The sequence below is a fragment of the Symsagittifera roscoffensis genome, chromosome 4, assembly GCF_963678635.1.
Source record: "Symsagittifera roscoffensis chromosome 4, txSymRosc1.1, whole genome shotgun sequence".
In the NCBI taxonomy this organism is placed as follows: domain Eukaryota; kingdom Metazoa; phylum Xenacoelomorpha; order Acoela; family Convolutidae; genus Symsagittifera; species Symsagittifera roscoffensis.
The window spans coordinates 20,786,358-20,805,167 of NC_087065.1; the positions used below are offsets into that span (position 1 = coordinate 20,786,358).

The 18,810-nt window shown below is 38.0% G+C and overlaps 2 protein-coding genes across 2 annotated transcripts; both read right to left on the minus strand.

Annotated features, from left to right (window-relative positions):
- Positions 1-358: 358 nt before the first annotated feature.
- Positions 359-14,974, minus strand: LOC134844547 (uncharacterized; the record flags this gene model as incomplete). Its single annotated transcript, XM_063861274.1, is given in 9 exon segments — positions 359-708; positions 3,261-3,507; positions 3,723-3,918; positions 10,425-10,733; positions 11,149-11,268; positions 11,654-11,876; positions 12,058-12,141; positions 12,855-13,007; positions 14,876-14,974. Coding segments are annotated over 9 exon segments (1,695 nt in total), but the record flags the coding sequence as incomplete, so codon positions are not given.
- A 233-nt stretch (positions 14,975-15,207) lies between these two features.
- On the minus strand, positions 15,208-17,021 carry LOC134844793 (uncharacterized). Its single transcript, XM_063861608.1, has 4 exons — positions 16,513-17,021; positions 16,040-16,115; positions 15,694-15,842; positions 15,208-15,417 (listed from the first exon to the last, which is right to left on the minus strand). Exons 1-4 carry the CDS (start codon positions 16,696-16,698, stop codon positions 15,208-15,210), a joined length of 621 nt encoding a protein of 206 aa, XP_063717678.1. The 5' UTR covers positions 16,699-17,021.
- Between the last annotated feature and the right edge of the window lie 1,789 nt (positions 17,022-18,810).

Sequence of the window (18,810 nt, forward strand, 5' to 3'; positions counted from 1 at the left end):
CCTATGTTTTTCAACATGAACAAAAAAAAGTTTCGAATCAAGCCGGCTTGTATATGCTGTCAAAACTTTATGAAACTACTTGAAATTCAATTATTTGGACAAGGGGCGAATTTAGGATTTTTGAGGGTTTTTTCACATACACTTGTCTTTTGCCAAAAAAATGCTTTTTGCTTTTAGGTTAATTAAAATAATTTTCTGAGCTCTCATAAGAACAATGATCCCCTTTTTTCCAAAAAAGTTAACCTAATTGGCTTGGAAGAGACACCGCAATGAGGTAACAAAAGTTGTAATATGAGTTTTTATTATTTCAGCAAAGATCGGCTACATAATTAAACGAAAGGATTAATTGTAGAAGTTTATGTCACAAAGGAAAAATGAATGGTTGATTGATGTTCAACTAACAACAGCTCATTAGATTGATCGGATAAAATAGGTTTTTAGCTCTCAGAACTTCTTGATGATTGGCTTCGATCTGTCATGTGTTACTGAAGGTCTTCTCAACTTCACTTTAGCAAATGGATTGTCCAGATCCGAATCATACTCGCCCCCTCCTCCCATTCCACCTGCAGTCTGATTGACTGACAACAGGTGAGCAGCAGGGGGTGGTGCTGGTACAGACAATGGAGGTGGGGGTGGCGGCGGTGGTGGAGGAGGGGGTATACAAGCTCCTGCAGGTGCTCCTGCAGGCGGAACAGGGGCTTGGGTGTTCTTAAACAGAGAATAGTTAAGTTCCTGTTATTTGATAAAAATAACAAGATTTACTAATCAAAATTACAGTTTGAACTTTAATAGTTTTCGTTATTTTTTTACAACACTTGCTTTGATTTGTTTCTTAAATTTGTTCAGAAAAAATATTTTATTCTTGTTTTTCCATCTTTCGAAGAAAACAGAATTTTATCCTTGGTGTGGTTTTTTATTCAGTCAATTTTTGGCGATCGAAATTTTAGTAGTTTTTAACCCAAAAATTTTATGCCACATCGAAGATACTGACTTTCTGAAATCAAATGCATAAAGATATTTTACCTCCATTTTTGCAAAGTTCTGGTAAGTTGAAAAATGCCAATTTAGTTATGTTCTGGAGTAAATTATTCGCGCTTTGAAGAGTTTATTCATAATGCTGAGAGCGTAACGCAAATTATTTATGCGTGGCGAGTTATCCCGCACAACAAAATCGTTCCAAAATCCATTGATGCTAGCTGATTGGTCGTGTTAATTTCGTATGACTCAATTACTTTTCACACCTGATCATTGATTTTGTCCAAAAATATAAATGTTAATTATTTTTCCCCAAAAAACTATTTGATATGAAACAAAACTGCTCGTATCATGGCGAAGCCCTGAATGTTCCGACTGCCTTTTAAGGTTTATGGAGCAGCAGTAAAAACATTTAAAAAATTTAATGAAATAAAATAAAACGAAAAATTTTTTGAAATGTTTTTTTTTTTGAAAATCATCCCCTCACACACCATATAAAACATAAAAAGATAGATTTCGTTCCTTGTAACAAATCAATTATGGCAAATAAGCTTCGTTCAACCAATTGGGAACGATTTATAAGACGGATTAAATCTCCGCTTACGTGTTAATAGCGCGAATTATATCGTGCGTTAATTGTCCCAAATTGGTCAAAATGGCATAAATGGAATCTTTAAACCTTTATAACTTTACAAAAAATGATCACATTTGAAATATCTTTTCAAATTTAAGCTCAGGACAACAATACTTTTTGAATGATATAAAAAAAATTCCGTCAAAAAAGGCTAGTTAAAAAGTCGAAATTTGTCTGAAGAAAAAAAACCCACCCCGAGCACAAATATTCCGTTACTTTCGTATCAAAAGTCGGAACAATAAGGAGCACTCGAAACATTCAGATTTTGCCCTGATATACGAGCATGTTTGTACTAAATTACAAATAAATTACATTTATGAAACACTGATTCATTGGTTGGTGATAAATATGCAAACAAGACGGCTCGTATCACGAATATTCCGACTGCCTTTTAAGGTCTATGGAGCAGTAATAACATGGAAAATTTAAATGTAATAAAGTAAAATTAAACTTTTTTTTCTAAAAAATTTGGGATTTGTTTGTGAAAACATCCCACCACACGCCATATTAAGTACAAAGTGATAGATTTTGCTCCCATTAACAAATCAGTTATGGCATATAAATTTCTTGAACTAATTTGGAACGATTTCTATGACAGATTAAATCTCGCTTAAGCGTTAATAGCGCGGAATATATTGCGCGTAACTTTCCCAAATTGGCCAAAATGGCAACCTTTATACCCCCGTAACTTTACGAAAAATGAGCACAGGTGAAATATCATTTCAAGTTTGAGCTCAAGACAACAACACCTTTCGAATGATATTAAAACTTCCGTCAAAAATGGCTAGTTAAAAAGTTGAAATTTGTCTGAAGAAAAAAACCCACCCCGAGCACAAATATTTCGTCACTTTCGTATCGAAAGTCAGAACAAAAAAAATACTAATTCCAAAAACACTTTTATGCGCATTGGTTATTTCCGAAAACTGTGTAGGTGAACCTATTTGTTCGCTCATGCAAGTAATATTTGCTGTTTGTAGGTTAAGCTAACTTTTAGTCATCAAAAATGGAGATATTCGGCCTTTTAGACGCTGGTGAACATTAAATGATGATCTGTAATCGAGCAAAAAACGAACATGAGCAAAGGATGTAATTGGTATCGAGGGTGATTGGGTGATCAATTCTGAGCATGTACAGATGCCTTGATACCAAAGATAGTCCGCTGATTAAAAAAATTGTGACGATCTTACAGAACGGCAGTTTCGTCGTATTCCAGGAACAGTTGTCATTATCTTTCATTTCCAGAAAAAAAGACCACTCTGCTATCCCGTAAAATTGTCACAATGTTTGATCACCTGATCACCCTTAAGTATCAATGAAATTGTATCTTTTTAATCGTTCACCTGATCACCCTTGGAAACAAGTACATCCAATTTTAAAAAAGGTTTCTTTTGGAGTCATTAAATACTAAAATTGAGGGCATTTTTTTGATGAAGTTTTTCCAGGAAAACGCCAAAATAGTGGATGTTATCCACAAAATCACAGCAGTAAATTACCGAATCTACTGATTAGTGTAGCTATTTTAACCGAAGTCATTTTTTTAAAAACATAAATCTTTATGGGCTTTAAAGTCTGTATTTTCTATATTTACTCTCAAACCCAAGAGTAATTGAATAATTCCTAGTTCGTTTTACTCAGAACATGAACCGCTCACCATATGACTGATGTGTTGCATGTTGTCCGGCGGTGGCCCATTGTAGTCGGGTGCCGGAAATCTACCTCCACCCACAGACCCTGCAGATCCAGTGTCTGCCCTCCTATTGGCTGCTGCTGCTGCTGCCGCTGCTGAGCCGTGACTTCCACTGCCCCCGTACTCACTCAGTCGCTCGTACTCGTGCTCGTGTTCTGCCGACTCAGACCCAGCGAAAGCCTGAGTGAACGAAAGCGGAAACCAGCCTTGTCTGAAACAAACGAGACAGACTTTTAGTGGCCGGTGGTCGGTGAATCAAGCTAAGATAATCTTTCAAAATTAGTTTTTGGGTGTTTTTCTACTAATTCGTTGCAAATTACGTTTAATAACGACAAATATTTAACCTTTTTAAATAAAATATTTGCTTTTAAATAATATATTTTTGAATGCCTGAAATATAATCGACTTTTAAAATGTTGTTCTAACTTGTTGGTTCTCCTGTTCAGCCCATACTGCCACCCCTTGTGTGGAGGGGCCTTGTGTAACACCTGCAGTATGTCCCCCTCTCTGAACTCCAGCTGGATGTTGTCTCCTCCAGTCCTCGGATGGAACGGGTGGGTGGCCTTGACTGCATTCAGTGACAGCTTCCCAGACACTGGCGCTTTTGGGCCATTGCTGGCACCTGGAACATAGCCTTCTGCACTCGATTGAAAATCAACAAAATGACCAATAAATGCCAATAATTTCAAGATATTTCGAAAAGCAAGTTTGAAGTCATCTGATAAACAGCCAATTTTTGGAGTAATCAATTTAGGGTTGAACAACTTAAGAAACAAAATGTTAAAGTCGTAACTGTATAAGATCAAAAAGGTTGTTGATAAGTTGTATTGTAGTCAAACAGACAAACTGTTAGGCATCAAATCGAAATCTTACTGCACTCTTTTATTTCAGATCCCATCGGACATTAGAGATCGCAAGGTCACGACAGCAGGTCCCCAGACAGAAAGAACAAGTTGATAGCACTTACATAAACTCAAACTGGTTCCTATCTCGAACAATTGATAGCACTTACATAAACTCAAAACTGGTCCCTATCTCATTCGGGAAACCACAAATAAATTTTAGAGCGTAGATACAAAATTTATCAACTCACTGTTACTTTTTCTATTGGATCATGTTACTGGTTAACTTTTAGTTTACATTGAGTTTTCAGGCACACCTGCCAAACCTCTTTTAAGGTTTTCTTTTTTTTTCTGTTGTCCTCACTTGTGCTCTATTCGGTAGATCATAACTCCCCCCATTTTGTCAACTCCGCGTCTCTGCCGTGTTGATTTTCTCGTCGCTGCATCGCACTCGCCTTTTTTTTCGTTTTCCACCGACAGTTTTTGGTGATCTCTCCCTAGCCGTTCCCGACGGTACATCGTCTCCTTCGCTCGCCGTAATCTTCACCGGTTCGTTTCGTTCAATTTCCCACTCGCTGTCTTCGTCGTCCTCGCTCTCGTCCGCACTGTACTCTACTATACGTTGTTTCGTCGATCTTCGCGCGTTCTCCATCTTGACCCGATCCTTCTCGGCTCTTGGCTTACCTTTTGTGGGTTCACTTGGGCCCGGGGTACTATGTACTCTTTTACTAGGTCCTGGGCTGCACGCATCGCTTCTTTTCTCAATTAGGTTTTCTTCGCCCGCCGATCTAAAAGAAACACCACTCCGCCTTAGTAACGACCCTTTTTCCATCTGAACCGTATGCTTAGTCAATTTTTCAATTTTTAATGGCAAACGTTTATACCTTCTTGGGTCCTTTGGATCCGTTTTTGCAGTCCTGTGGTAAACGGTCGTTGAGCTGGTCTTGTGCTTTTTGAGCCATGTTGGAGCTTTAGGAGCAGATCTTATTTCCTTGGGGTCAACTACTTCCTGAGCATTGGGATCCGCTACCACCTCGTCATCCAAAATGATTGGGGCTTTCCTATTTTGTGGAGCGCACACCAAATTGCTGCTCTTCTCCCAATCTAGGTTGAGCTCTACATCCGGGAGATTTCCCGCCTTGTCTAAACAAGATAACTTTTGGTTAACAACATTGTTCCAACTTAAATTTTTCAATGACGGTTTTTTCGTTAAATTTCGCAGAGCCGTATTTGCTTCTCGTCCATGATAGGCTTCAAAAGGCGTTAATTTAGTCTTAGAGTGTGGCACAAAACGTAACGCGCTGAGCGCACGGGATATCATTGCTCCAATTTGTAGTTCTTATCTTCCTGAAGATAAGTTAACACGTAGTTTTTTATCGACCCAATTGTTCGTTCGACCATTCCTGTCGCGCGATGATCCCTAACCGGAGATTTAATAAGTTCGATACCTTCGTAGTTACAGAAGATTTGAATTTCATTTGAGAAAAACCCAGTAGCCTGATCCATATGCAATTTCCTTGGGTGTCCATGAGTATTTATGTACTTCCTTAGGAACTTCGATACATTTTTGGACTTGTTACTTGAACAAACATACGCCGACGGCCAACGCGAGAAAGTATCTACTGCTACAAGTACATTCTTGTTGCGACCCCTTACGTAATTGACTGAGCCCCAGAAATCTAATTGGACTAAATCATTCGGTTCCTTAGACACATAAGTTTCCCCCATGTCACTTTTTGGAATGTCCGGTTTAAGGTTTTTACCTACTTCTAAGCAACTTTTGCAGTATTTTGCTGTAGCAGCGATGTTCCGAAGCATAAGAGGAATCCACACGTCTTTTACGGCTGCAAAAATTTTGTCACGCCCATGATGGTTATAGTGTAGACGATTGAGGATTGCTGATGACAGATCCTTCGGTATTGCTAACCGGCCGTCCATCCACAGGCAATTCTCACGTACTGCAAAATCGTTGTAGTGTTGAGCGTAGTTTTGTCGTAGTCTTGTTATTATCTCCTTTGCTCGTGGGTTTTTGTCTCTGATGTTATCCCTGATGGTCTTCATAATTGGATCTTTTTCAATGTTTGCTTCTATTAGTTTTAAACTCAGAACTTCCGGGTGTTCAATCTTTTTCACTATTTTACTGTCTGATGGCACTATAGAATAGATCCATTTGTCGTTCTGTACAAGTGGGTAGGATAAACCGGGGAACTGGTGTGGGAAAGAGATGATCGTGTTTAATTTTTTAGAATTATTCTGTTTTATATCAAGTTTTTCGGGTGGTACCATTTCAATATCTGAATCCGAACTAACACTGGGAGGTTGGTTTAACCGCTTCAGTACAACGTTGAGGTTCGCATTTCCAGAGTTAGTCGATGTGTTGACGATGGCCGAAGTTGGTGGATCATTTTTTTCAGGCGAATTACTCATGTTTTTATCGTTTAAGTTACTCAAATTATTCAGAATCAAGGGCTTGCTACTGTAATTTTTTAAAATAAAAAGCTTATCACTGTAATTATTTAAGATGGAAGGCTTGCAACTGTAATTTTTCAAAATAGGAGGCTTGCTATTGTAATTATTCAAAATTGAAGGCTTGCAACTGTAATTTAAGTAATGAGAACAACGTCTGAATTTCTTTCTTCGGTATTTGCATATTTCCGCCGGTATGCAAATATCTCGACGCTGATTGGTTAACCGCCTGTTGCATGTAAACACGCCCTCTATTGAGCGTTTGTGCTCACGGTGAATATTTGCTTATTCGTCTTTTCTTTCATTCTCATTGAATGAAAATGATTTCGTTGTGTCGAAACATGACTGCTCGCCCCCTACCGTCGGTTTTGGCCTAATTTTATTCACTTTCTGACCCCTAGGCTTCATTTTATCCTTGGGCTTCAATGCCGCTTTTATCATTCTTATCTTCGGTACTGTAAAATTTTCATCGTAATGACTTGTCTCGGGTGCCTCTGCGGACGGAAACCGAGACAAATAGTCTGCCATCCCCATTTTCGACCCTTGTCTATGTTCAACTTTAAAATCATATGGCACCAGTCGATCATACCATCGAGTTAATCGGCTGAAGAACGTTTTATTTACCTTCGGTGACGAATTCAACACTGTAAGTAGAGCTTTATGATCCAATATGACTGAAATACCGGCCATATCTATAGTTTCGAAAATATTCCGTGGCCAACACTACCGCGAGTAATTCTAATTCATTCGTAGAGTACTTTTTCTCAGCCGGATTAAGGTAACGGGATGCAAACGAAATCGAATGCCACCCGGATGCGCAATACTGTTCTAACACGGCCCCTAGGCCATCGTGACTAGCGTCACAAATAATTCTAGTTTCACGATGAATGTCGAAATGCCGTAATTCGACAATATTTTCCACGAGCGATTTTAATTGTTGGACCGCATTTTCGCAAACGGGCGTCCAGATAAAATCGTTATTTTGACTCAGTAATGGTCTTAAAGGTGCGCTTATTTCCGCGAGTTTGGGTAAAAATTTGTGTAAACTGTGCAGTGAACCCATTAAAGATTTTAGCTGCTTTCAAGATTTTGGGGTTTTCAGGTCCTCTATTGCTTGTGTTTTTGTTACTAGGGGCGTGATGCCATTTTCCCCAATCCGATATCCGAGCCATTCGCACTATGTTTTTGCAAATTCACATTTTCGTAATTTTAACGCGACATTTGAGACGTCCAGCTTTTTTAATATCTTTTCCACCAACGCAATGTGTTTGATCTTAGTTCCTTTTGAAGCAATCAAAATATCATCTATGAACGCGTTAGCTTGCGTGAATTCTTTAAGTAAATTATCAATTATTTTTTGGAATTCCGCCGGCATTGACGTAAGCCCGTAAAATCCGTTTTTAAAACGATAGGTTCCCGTGGATTTCCCGCCGACTAGTTAGAAATTGCATTGCTCGCTTGTTTTTTGTTCTAATGCGACTTGTCCGTACGCATATGTGAAATCCAACGTTGTAAAATATACATTCCCGGCTTTCTTTTCCGCGATAATCTGACTTAATCCGTCGACTAGATCGTCAATATTTGGCATTTGGTACTTATTCTTGTGTACCTGCTTGTTCAATTCTCTTGATTCCAGCGCTAATTTTATACTTCTGTCTTTTTTACTGTAATCACGATAGGGGAGACGAAATATTTATCTGAGCACTCTTGTAATTTTACGATATGCCCTTCATTTATCAGCCGATGAATTTCTTTATCCGCCTTGTCTTGTAGACTGATAGGCACCCTGCGCCCTTTTTGTTGATTCGAAAAATTGAGCTCTTACTTTTGCGTTCCGGATCTTTCCTATTCTAGTAAACAAATTTGGGTACAACTTACAGAAGTATGTTTGCAATTCGTCACATTCCTCCTCCTCATGACTGCTCCCTTCCCCTGTGATTCCCATCATTTTCTTCCGTTGAACTAACTCGAGGCCCAGGATGCCCATCAAATTGCGCCCAAGGGTTGACTGATGATTTCCGGATATTACTGACACTTGTGCTGGTGCTGCCCAACCGTTTAACGACATCATCACTGCTACTTTTCCCGGTATGTTTATTCGGTTGTTATTGTAATCCATGAATTCATCTTTTAAAGGCTCTAGTTGAATATTCGCCTTACCTAACGCTGTTTTTAGGTCCGTTATGCTGAAAATCGTCACTGGGGATCCACTATCTATCCACAGCCACATCTTCTTTCCTGACACCTCAACCTGGACTCGGGCCCCAGGGATCTTTAGTTCAGTCTCATTCTTCTTCCTTTTTATTGACATTACCATGTAATTGTCCGATCCTGACGTCATGGATTCATTTTCCCCGCTTCCCCGCTGGTTCACCCACGACACTGGATCTTCATTCAAGTCATTCACATTCTGCGTACTCTGATGATGCTCATTTTCATCTCTAACTAAGCCGACTCGTCCTTGTCTTCTCCATTGGTTAGTACCCCTCCTTCCTCCTCGACATGTTCGTTCAAAATGTCCCAGTTTTTGGCACGAGTTGCATGTTGCTCCATTTGCAGGACAGCTTGCAATGTGTTCAAGGGTAAAATTTGGTGCGTCGCAATTATAACACCTACGGTTATTGCCGCTTCCCCCACTACTTGGTCCTTGGGTGTATCCTCCACGCCCCCGCGTCCTCGACCTCGGAAAAATCCTTGTCCCCTTCTTATGTTATTTACCGGTTCCTGTTTTATTGAAATTGCCGGAGCTGTTGAAGCTGGTTTTCCCGTATATGATTTGTATGCGCGCTCACCACGTTCATATGATAAGGCGATCCGGTAGACTTCCTCAGGTAACTTTGTTGATCGTGATAATTCTCGTTGGCAATCCGATTCCCGCATATTCATAATGAAAATATCACGAACATTTTCGGCCGCATTTGCAAAATCACATCTACCTGCTAGGGCGCTTAATTCCGCGTGGAATTTTTCGAACGTTTCATTCTCACGTTGTTTTCGTCCGTAGAAAAGTCCCCGTTCATTAGTTACATTCCGCTCACGTTGAAAAACACTTTCAATCTCATCAAGGACCCGTGGGTACCGTACCGTTTTAATATTAACCGCCGGTTTTCGTGCTTTGAATATCCGTTGCGCCTCGTCTCCGATACAAAGATATAGATTAGACTTTAACTTCTTTTCCGAATCGAGACGGTTTTTCCCATTGACCTCCTCAGGCAACGTCGTGATAGCCGCCGCATTTAGAGTACTCGCAAAATAGAAATCATCGGGATCAATGTCGTATTTTGCTATCATCCCCCAGTGAAATTTAATTATCCACTCCTCCCAGTAAACTGGAGGTTCCGGTGTTCGTGTATCCCAAAATGCTATTATATTTAGTGGATTTTTCCCCCTCCTTTTTTCTCTGCTGGCTGCGCCATGTTAAAGTCGTAACTGTATAAGATCAAAAAGGTTGTTGATAAGTTGTATTGTAGACAAACAGACAAACTGTTAGGCATCAAATCGAAATCTTACTGCACTCTTTTATTTCAGATCCCATCGGACATTAGAGATCGCAAGGTCACGACAGCAGGTCCCCAGACAGAAAGAACAAATTGATAGCACTTACATAAACTCAAGCTGGTTCCTATCTCGAACAATTGATAGCACTTACATAAACTCAAAACTGGTCCCTATCTCAAAAAATTGACTTGCTTAACTCTTAATTGATCGCATCAGTTTTTTTAATTTATTCAATTTTCCGCAGTTATTAGGTTCATTTTTTTTTTGGTTAAAAAGTGCGACTATGAAAACTTTTCATATCATTTGAAGACGACGTTCTTACCATCCAGCTCTTTCGACCTGCTCCTCTTCCCTTTCCCCTTTCCTCTTCTGTGGCCCCTCGTGTCTTTTCCGCCACTCGCTTCCAGCGGCTCTTCTGATTTGGAAGTACTGTCATTCCCATTATACCCCCCGGAACTGCCCCCCAACCCCACAGTCACAGGTGGACCACGAGTACCTCTGCTCATCCTGGCTTGGTTGCCTCTTTGCAACTGGTTTTGAGAAGTCTTGCTAGTCTTGTTCCTGGTTTTGTCTCGTCGTTTGCTGGCTCTGAGAGTAATTATTTGTTTACTTCCTCCAGGAGCATTATCGGCTAGAAAATTACATTTCTTTTATTTCTACTATTTGATTGTTTTCACATCGTCTGATGTAAACATTTAGGGGTAACCGAAAACGTATAAAAACAGTATTTCGCCACCTTTCCTTTTACATCAGCCTGCCGTGCAATTTTTTTGACGAAGATCAATTTAGTAATTTGGAAGAGCTTGTAAAATCAAATTTGTTAACATTAAAAAAACACCGGCATCATCTTTGCCTGTTTTTTTTCAATCTCCCCTTCAAAAATCAAAACCCGAGTATGAAACCAGGTATATTGATTATTTTTCAACAAAAAGACAAATACCCATCTTTTTTTATTTGTGTGTTTATGATTGCCAAATTTTAGTTGATTTTTACAGACTGCGATGCAAAACTGGGATGTACAAACTGGGATGTATGCTTGTACGCACGGCATTGCATGTTTGGCGACAGTGGCTTCCTCTGATGCATCTGAGCCCTTCTCCTCAGACTGCTCTTGGGCTTCCTGATCAACACCTTCATCCGCGGCAGACTGTTCAAGTGAGCACCAGCTGCAACGAGAAAGAAACTAGAAGTTGCATGTATTCTTAGCATATTGCTTCACAGATTTGCGAAGTTACAGACTTGTTCAAAGTCAGTTTAAAAAATTAACGTAGCGTCTTTAAATTTGACGCTGCCAAAGACTGATAGTTTTGTGCTAAAAATAAGTAAAGGACGGATGACTAGTCTGCATTAGGATGTTTTTAGCAGTCATTTTAGCTACAAGCAGTGATAGACGCACGTGAGCCGGTTATCTTGACCTAGTTGAATAATTACTGAAGCTCAATTTAGAACTACCTTTAAAACAAATATTAGTAAAGTATTCTATATTCCTCCGTAAGTAGAAAAATGAGCCAAGAAATGTTGTTTTTTTAGTGTTTTATCTGCACCACTTACCCTCTGCTTGTTCTCTGATGATGATTCTTCTGTCATCATGTCCCAACGATTCCCCAACAGGTATCCTATTCTTCTTCTGCTGTCCCGTGTTTACCCGGTTGGGACTGGCACTGCTACTCTGGTCTGAGCTGGAGCTGCAACAACTGGAGCTCCTGGAGCTGATGTTGGTCACCTCCCGAGACACTACTCGACTATGAGGCACGCCACGACGGAAGTCAAACTCCTGCAAAAAAAAACCTTTTTCTTTGTTTTTTTTTTTCAATAGCACCATAGTTTGAACCTAGATCTCGAACAAACTTTTTTTTCATCCAAATTATCTACAAAATCATCCAAAACAAAATATTCATCTTAGAGAAAATATAGTTTTGGAGCAAGTATTTGGTTGATTGGTAGTCTATACTAACATCTTCTGGAGACATGAGTTTGGACTTAAGCTCCTCTGCAATTTGAGACCAATGGGACGACTTTTCTTTCAGTGCGACCAATTGCTAAAAACAAATACGCTAGTCTTTTTCTGAGCGAGTACGGCACAAAGTTCTGATCACAAATGTTGAGACAAAAAGCAAAAAAAATTAAGACATTCGCTAAAAAAAATTTTATTTTGGCTTTTTGTTTAATATTTTTCTGAGGAGTATCAATTAAAGAAGCCGAATAGAGGATAAAAAACTAAGACTTAAAAATGGGAGAAAAACAGGAACTAGTTGTTTTCAGTAGTAAAGAAAGTCTATTTGCTAATCCTTATGCTTCGAATATGGTGTTTTATGAGTGATCGCAGTAAAAAGAAAAACTTCAAAGTCGTTTTCTCGACAATGGAGAAAATTTTGGAAAATTATCATCGTTTGAATCACGACTGAAACGGCTTCAAAATGCAATATCAGTAGACCCCAACTGTCGCTTATTTGTGTGAACAACGTTTGAAAAAAAACTTTGAGTTAACTGCGTGGAAAAGTGCATTAAAAATATTCAAAGCGCCCTTGGAAAAATTTTAGAGTTGGTTAATCCAAAATGGGTGTCGTAAATTTTTATAAAAGGGGGACCCTTAATTTCGTTAGTGGTCAAACCCTTGAAGCGGTGGAGGGCGTTCTTGGTTAAAACCTTCACAGACTTTGGTATTTGTACGATGGCAACTTTTCCTTCTTCTAATAGCAACAACTAGTCTAGGGTGGAATCATTTTTTGAACCACTTTTGACAATCACTGACCGTTTCGAGGAACTGCACATAAGCCTGTGTGAGTTGCGCGTTTATCTCGACGAATGTGGCAAGGAGTCTCCTCTCTTCGACTGCTGCCATGCGATAGGCGAAGTCCTTGTACTCCCTCAGGTCTCGCTCACTCTCTTTGAAGCTGTCCAGGCACTAACACACATTCAGTTCTACATTGAAACTACATGATAATTAGTGAAACAAAATTTGTGTGATATTCTAAGGTCAGTTTCAAGCCAATTTTTCAGTCAATTTTATCATTGAAGTCATTCTCAAATATAGGCTTTTTTGAAAGTAAAATGAATGAATGATGATTTCAGTTTGCGCCAAAAGTGGTTTAAATTGATGAACATGCAATGAAAGCAATCTAGAAGATAGCGCAATTGTCGCTCAATGATATCCTCATTAGGTCAGGGCAAAAATTTGTAACAAGCGACAATTTGTAACATGCTGCAATTCTTAACAAGCGGCAATTTGTAACAAGGCATTGGCAAGTAGAATACGCTTGCTCCGCTTCGCTCTGCTGCTCTTACATTCAGCGCGAGGAAATATGCGCGTGAATCAGAGATCCCTGTTCAATCTACTGGTACGAATTGTCGCTTATTACGAATTGTTGCCTGTTACGATGTGTCGCATGTTACGCATTTTCGCTTCAAGCCTCATTAGAGATTAAAATAAGATACAACCACTGGCCCACTTCACGATACTCCTTGTATCCAGCTCCAAGCATTTATAATCGATTATTGTTCCGACTTTCGATACGAAAGTAACGAAATATTTGTGCTCGGGGTGGGTTTTTTTTCTTCAGACAAATTTCGACTTTTTAACTAGCCATTTTTAACGGAATTTTTTATATCATTCAAAAGTTATTGTTGTCCTGAGTTTAAATTTGAAAAGATATTTCACCTGTGATCATTTTTTGTAAAGTTATGAGGGTTTAAAGATTGCCACTTCGGCCATTTTGTCCAATTTGGGACAATTAGCGCGCAATATATTTCGCGCTATTAAAGCGTAAGCGGAGAGTTAATCCGTCTTAGAAATTGTTCCAAATTGGTTGAAAGAAGATTATTTGTCATAATTGGTTTGTTACAAGAAGCAAATTTTATTCATTTGTACTGTATATGGCGTGTGGGGTGATGATTTTCATAAAAAATTTCAAATTTAAAAAAATTTCATTTTTTTATTTCATTTAATTTTCTTAAGTTTTTTTACTGCTCCATAAAATCTTAAAAGGCAGTCGGAACATTCAGAGCTTCGTTCTGATACGAGCATTCTTGTGTCATGATTTTAGTACCAAACTTACTGAAATTGTGAAAAAATCTATTATAATCTATTTTTGGATCAAAATAAAACCAATTTTTTAAATCTGATTTTCTAATTTATTCACTATGCACAAAAAAACAACATTTTAATCGATAATGAAAATTATTGTTTTTGTTCGCTTTTTTGTCCTTGACCTTTCATTTAGGTTAGAAATGAGAAAAAAGTGTTTCAGCAGTTTTCTTATCTTTTCAATTTCATGTTTTTTTTTTCGACAGGAGTTGTTTTGTGATGCGCATTTATAGTTTTGTAATCACCAAAATATCAGCACATTGTTTCAATTTCGTGAACTATCTGGAAGAGTTAGTTTTCACGTATCGTGGGATTTTTTCAACTAATATGAAAGGATCTCTATGAATTGTTTGCATGTGGTAAAATTTTGTGTTCAGCAAACCAAAGTGTGACAAGACCTCTCTCTTTAGAGGTGTGTTATTGACAGAAATATATTGATCCATAGGATATAAAATTATATATGCACTTAGTTAGTGTAACGATTTTTTGGCAAAACAAGATACTGTAAAACATAATTTATTACATTCGATTATAATCAGTTTATTGAGATTTTCTGTATGAAAAAATCAGCAAAATAAGCCGTTATAATCTTTAATGAGGTTGAGGATGGCATTAAGTGACAACTGCGTATTTTTCTAGATTGCCATCATTGCATGTTCATCAATTTTATGTATCAATTGTTTTGTTACCTCTGATATCTTCAGTTCTATCTTGGCAGCAGTGGGCTGCTTGGCTTTCTGTGCCTTCATATTGTACTTGTGCAGATCCTTTACAGACTTGTGCAGCTTCTGAAAAAAACGACACTTCAAATTACGGAGTAGTTCTGCCCACTTAAAGACGATTTTCCGTGATGATTGCGGAAATAATCTCCAAAAGTTCGAAACACTCGGAAATTGTAGTAATTAGTTTAGTTTTCCTTTTTATTGACAAAACGAAAATTTTTAATTTTTGTTCTGGAATGATGCGATGGTGCGTACGGAATTTTTATACAGCTGTATGAATAAACTCAATCAAATAAATTTCAATCTTTCTTAAAATTATATTCTTCAAAAGTATTATCAAATATAACCATTTTAGTGCAAATGGCAGATGTTAAACTAGTGGAAATACATGCCTCGCTCTTCTCTTTGACCATGTTGTGGTGTTGTTTGAGGGCGGTGGGGGCTGCCTTGCCCACCAGCTGCACCCTCCTCCCCACCACTTCCCCCAACTCCCCCTTCACACTCGGCATCTACAAACCAACGCAAAAAGAAACATGAAAAAACTGTCCAGACAAAATATTTTGTCCTTTTCTGATCGAATTCAGACTAAAAGTAGAGGTGGAAACCATTAACTTATTTTAAAAACTTTCAAAATTTTTCGCATTGATTGAGGAGACCTCCCTTCTTCCCTTCTTCCCTTCTTACAAACTTGCCTTCTTAATTAAATTGTGGGTTTTAGATATCTTTTGACCATGTTCGAGTCAATTTGGGCTTACTGTTACATAACTTTCTATTACATAACTGACCTCAGCGCAGACTGTCTCTATGAGATGCAAGTATGTGTCCGAAATGTCAATGAGGGTATCTGCCAAGTCAGAGGACACTGCACTGCCCATAGCACAGTCCCCCGCTCGCCCCAACACCTCGAAGAACGTCTTGGAACTGTGGTGCAGCTCTAAAACATACTAACTTATGAAGTTCAAGTGAAAATGATTTCCAGATTTTTCTCCGTTTTTGAGTTCGCGTGTTGGTCAGCATTAACAAACTTAGTTTTTAGTAGTTTTTATTGCATCTCGTATTCCAATGCATTCCGGAGCAGATTGGCATGACCGTGTTTACGGGAGAAATAGAGGAGTTTTCTCGAATTCTTACGTATGAAAGCCATGTCCAGCTGTTTTCCTGCGTCCAGAAATCTGCCAGTTGTCGGAAACAGCTGTTGGATCATCGACTAAGCACAAAAAAGCTCGAAAAAGTATATACGATGCAATTTTAAACAAAAATATTCGCATTTCATTCTAGTGAACTCATCTCCAAAAATTGTTAATTTGGTTTTAAGAGGTAAATTTTCCTTACTGATCGCAAAATTACTTCTGCTCTCAAACCTTAATAATTATGTGTAGGCACATCATTTGTATATTAATTTTGACGGAGACTGAACGCCGAAAAACGGCAATTTTGTGCAACTTTTTTTTTCAAAAATTTGTCTCCGGCGCAGAAAATTTTGTCAAATAAAGTCTTTATTGTGTTCTGGAAGATATCAGAAGATCAATTTGGTTCAACTAAAAAAAAACAATGAAAATCAATTTGGTTCAACTCAATAAAAACAACTCAATAAGAGCTCTCACCTTGTAGATGTCGTCTGTAATTTTGGCCTTGTCCAGACTCCTCAAATGGCCTACTTGACCGCCTGAACTCCTCCTTCTCTGTCTGTTAATCCTGCCCGACTGCCCCATATCTTCAGCCCCTCCCCCACTCGATCCATTCACCAGAGGAACTGATACGTAAGGACTTTCCACCCGACGACGATTCATACTGATCAATGGTTCCCGTCCGAGTATTTGAATACGATTTAAGCAACTTTTTAGTTACGTTGCAGTTTTCATTACTTTTTGAGTCTTCTTGTTTGAGTTTTCACAAGTTATTTAAATGATGGTGTGAATTTGATGTGGAAGAAAATAACTGTTGCTGACAGTACTGTTTTCTCTTAGATGATGTGATAAGGTAATAGCTTTTTTGAAGTCTCAGTATGATGTTGACATATTAAACATGTTTAAGTAAATTTACGAATAAGTAAAATTGTTGTCAGGTAATTTGCGAATTTGGAATATAAAACAACATTCATATTCAAATTATAGGCAGTTTGCAACTCGACAAAAAATGTGATATTTTTTCTCAGACCTCCTATGATAACATGTATAGTGGGTTATTTCCTTTTTGAGATGAAACGGGAAAATGAGTTACATGTTTTACACGCTTTTTGCTTCCCGTTTCAGAAGAGAAAATTTTTTTTCCATTTTACCCTGCTGCTGAAGTGTATAAAACTTGTCCTTTTTAGTGCAGATGAAGGTGCTTCTAAGCTATATTTTTAAAATCCCTTTTTTGAATTCTGGTTTCCAAAAATCCCCCCTTTTGCACTATTTTACGACAACCATTTTGGATTAACCAGTGCTAAATTTTTTCTACAAGCACCTTTACGCTAAATTGGAGAGGGGTTTTGAAACACATCGTAAAAAAAACATTTTGTGCATGCCACTGCCGTAGCTCAGAGGAAAAAATTCTCGTGTCCTCAACTTAAGTTGGATCTAGCATATACTTAACAAACTCAATTACCAGCTCAGGAACTTATTTTGAACTAGTTATTCATAAAAAAAACCTTGTTTGTAATCAACTTGAGACGTGTGTCTGAAGACTGATTTTGAGCTACTGTGTAGACCGACCGCAAAAGTAAAATAATCAACTTTGAGTTTTAGGCAGGTCTGAGTCCAGGGTTTTCTCATGGGGGCGAGTGAAATTTGTCAACGCTGTTTAGGTCAATCAAACTAATTTTCCGACCTCTCCCAAAACAGTTAAACAGTTGAAAAAATTTTTTGTAGAAAAACTTTTCTATTTCGCTTGAAAAATATAATAATAAGGACTGTTAAACTTTTCTTATGATGCAGCTCTGAATCAATAAAACAATATACAAAAGTTTTGCTAACTACTATGCATTCAATTGAAAAAAAAAAAAAACAGGATGACACGGGAGCCGGCCCGTCTGCACATCAACTCGTGTCCTCAAGTTAAAATGAATCTAGCTTTTACTTAACAAAATCATTTACCAGCACCGAAGTTTATTTTGAACTAGTTATTAATAAAAACCTCGATTGAAATTAACTTTGAGTCTCTGAATACTGATTTTGAGCTATTTTGCTGACAGACCCCAAAAAGAAAATAATCAACTGTGAAATTTAGACGGGTCCGAATCTAGGGTTTTCTCTTGGGGGCGGGCGAACCTTGTTAACTTTTATAGGTCTATCAAACTAATTTTCCCACCTCTCCTAAAACAGCTAAGCAGTTAAAAATCTTACTTTGTGAAAATTTTTGCGTTGTTTATCTTGTCAAACGTATTTGGACTTCTGAAAAAATGCATCCGCCCAAACATTTGCACTTGATTCAAATTTGTCATCAGAAAAATTAAATCGCTTGAAAAATATAATAAAAACAAAAATCGTTAAAAAAATTATGTTGCAGAGCTGTATAAAGGCTGAAACAATGAACAGTAGTTTTGATAACTATTATAGTAATTTTGCAGTCAATAGAAAAAATAAAACGGGAAAATTACGGAGCCGGCCCGCTTCTACATTCACTCTGATGCAACTCTCTAAGTATCTTTTGGTTCCGCTTTTCACAAAACGTGCAGGGTGTTTAGTGGGGCATAAGCGAGGGTTAATGCGTTTTAAAATGAATTGAGGCAAACTTTTCCGTTTGTTATTACAATTCATGCTTATGAAGATCATTAAGATGGGAATCCAATTATACTCTTTGTAGTGCACATTAGCTTAAAAGGTGTAAATTGCAGAAAAAAGTGAAAAAAATATATATATATATATTGTTTTTTGTTTTTATTATACTTTTTAAACATTTCATTAAAAACGTATATCACA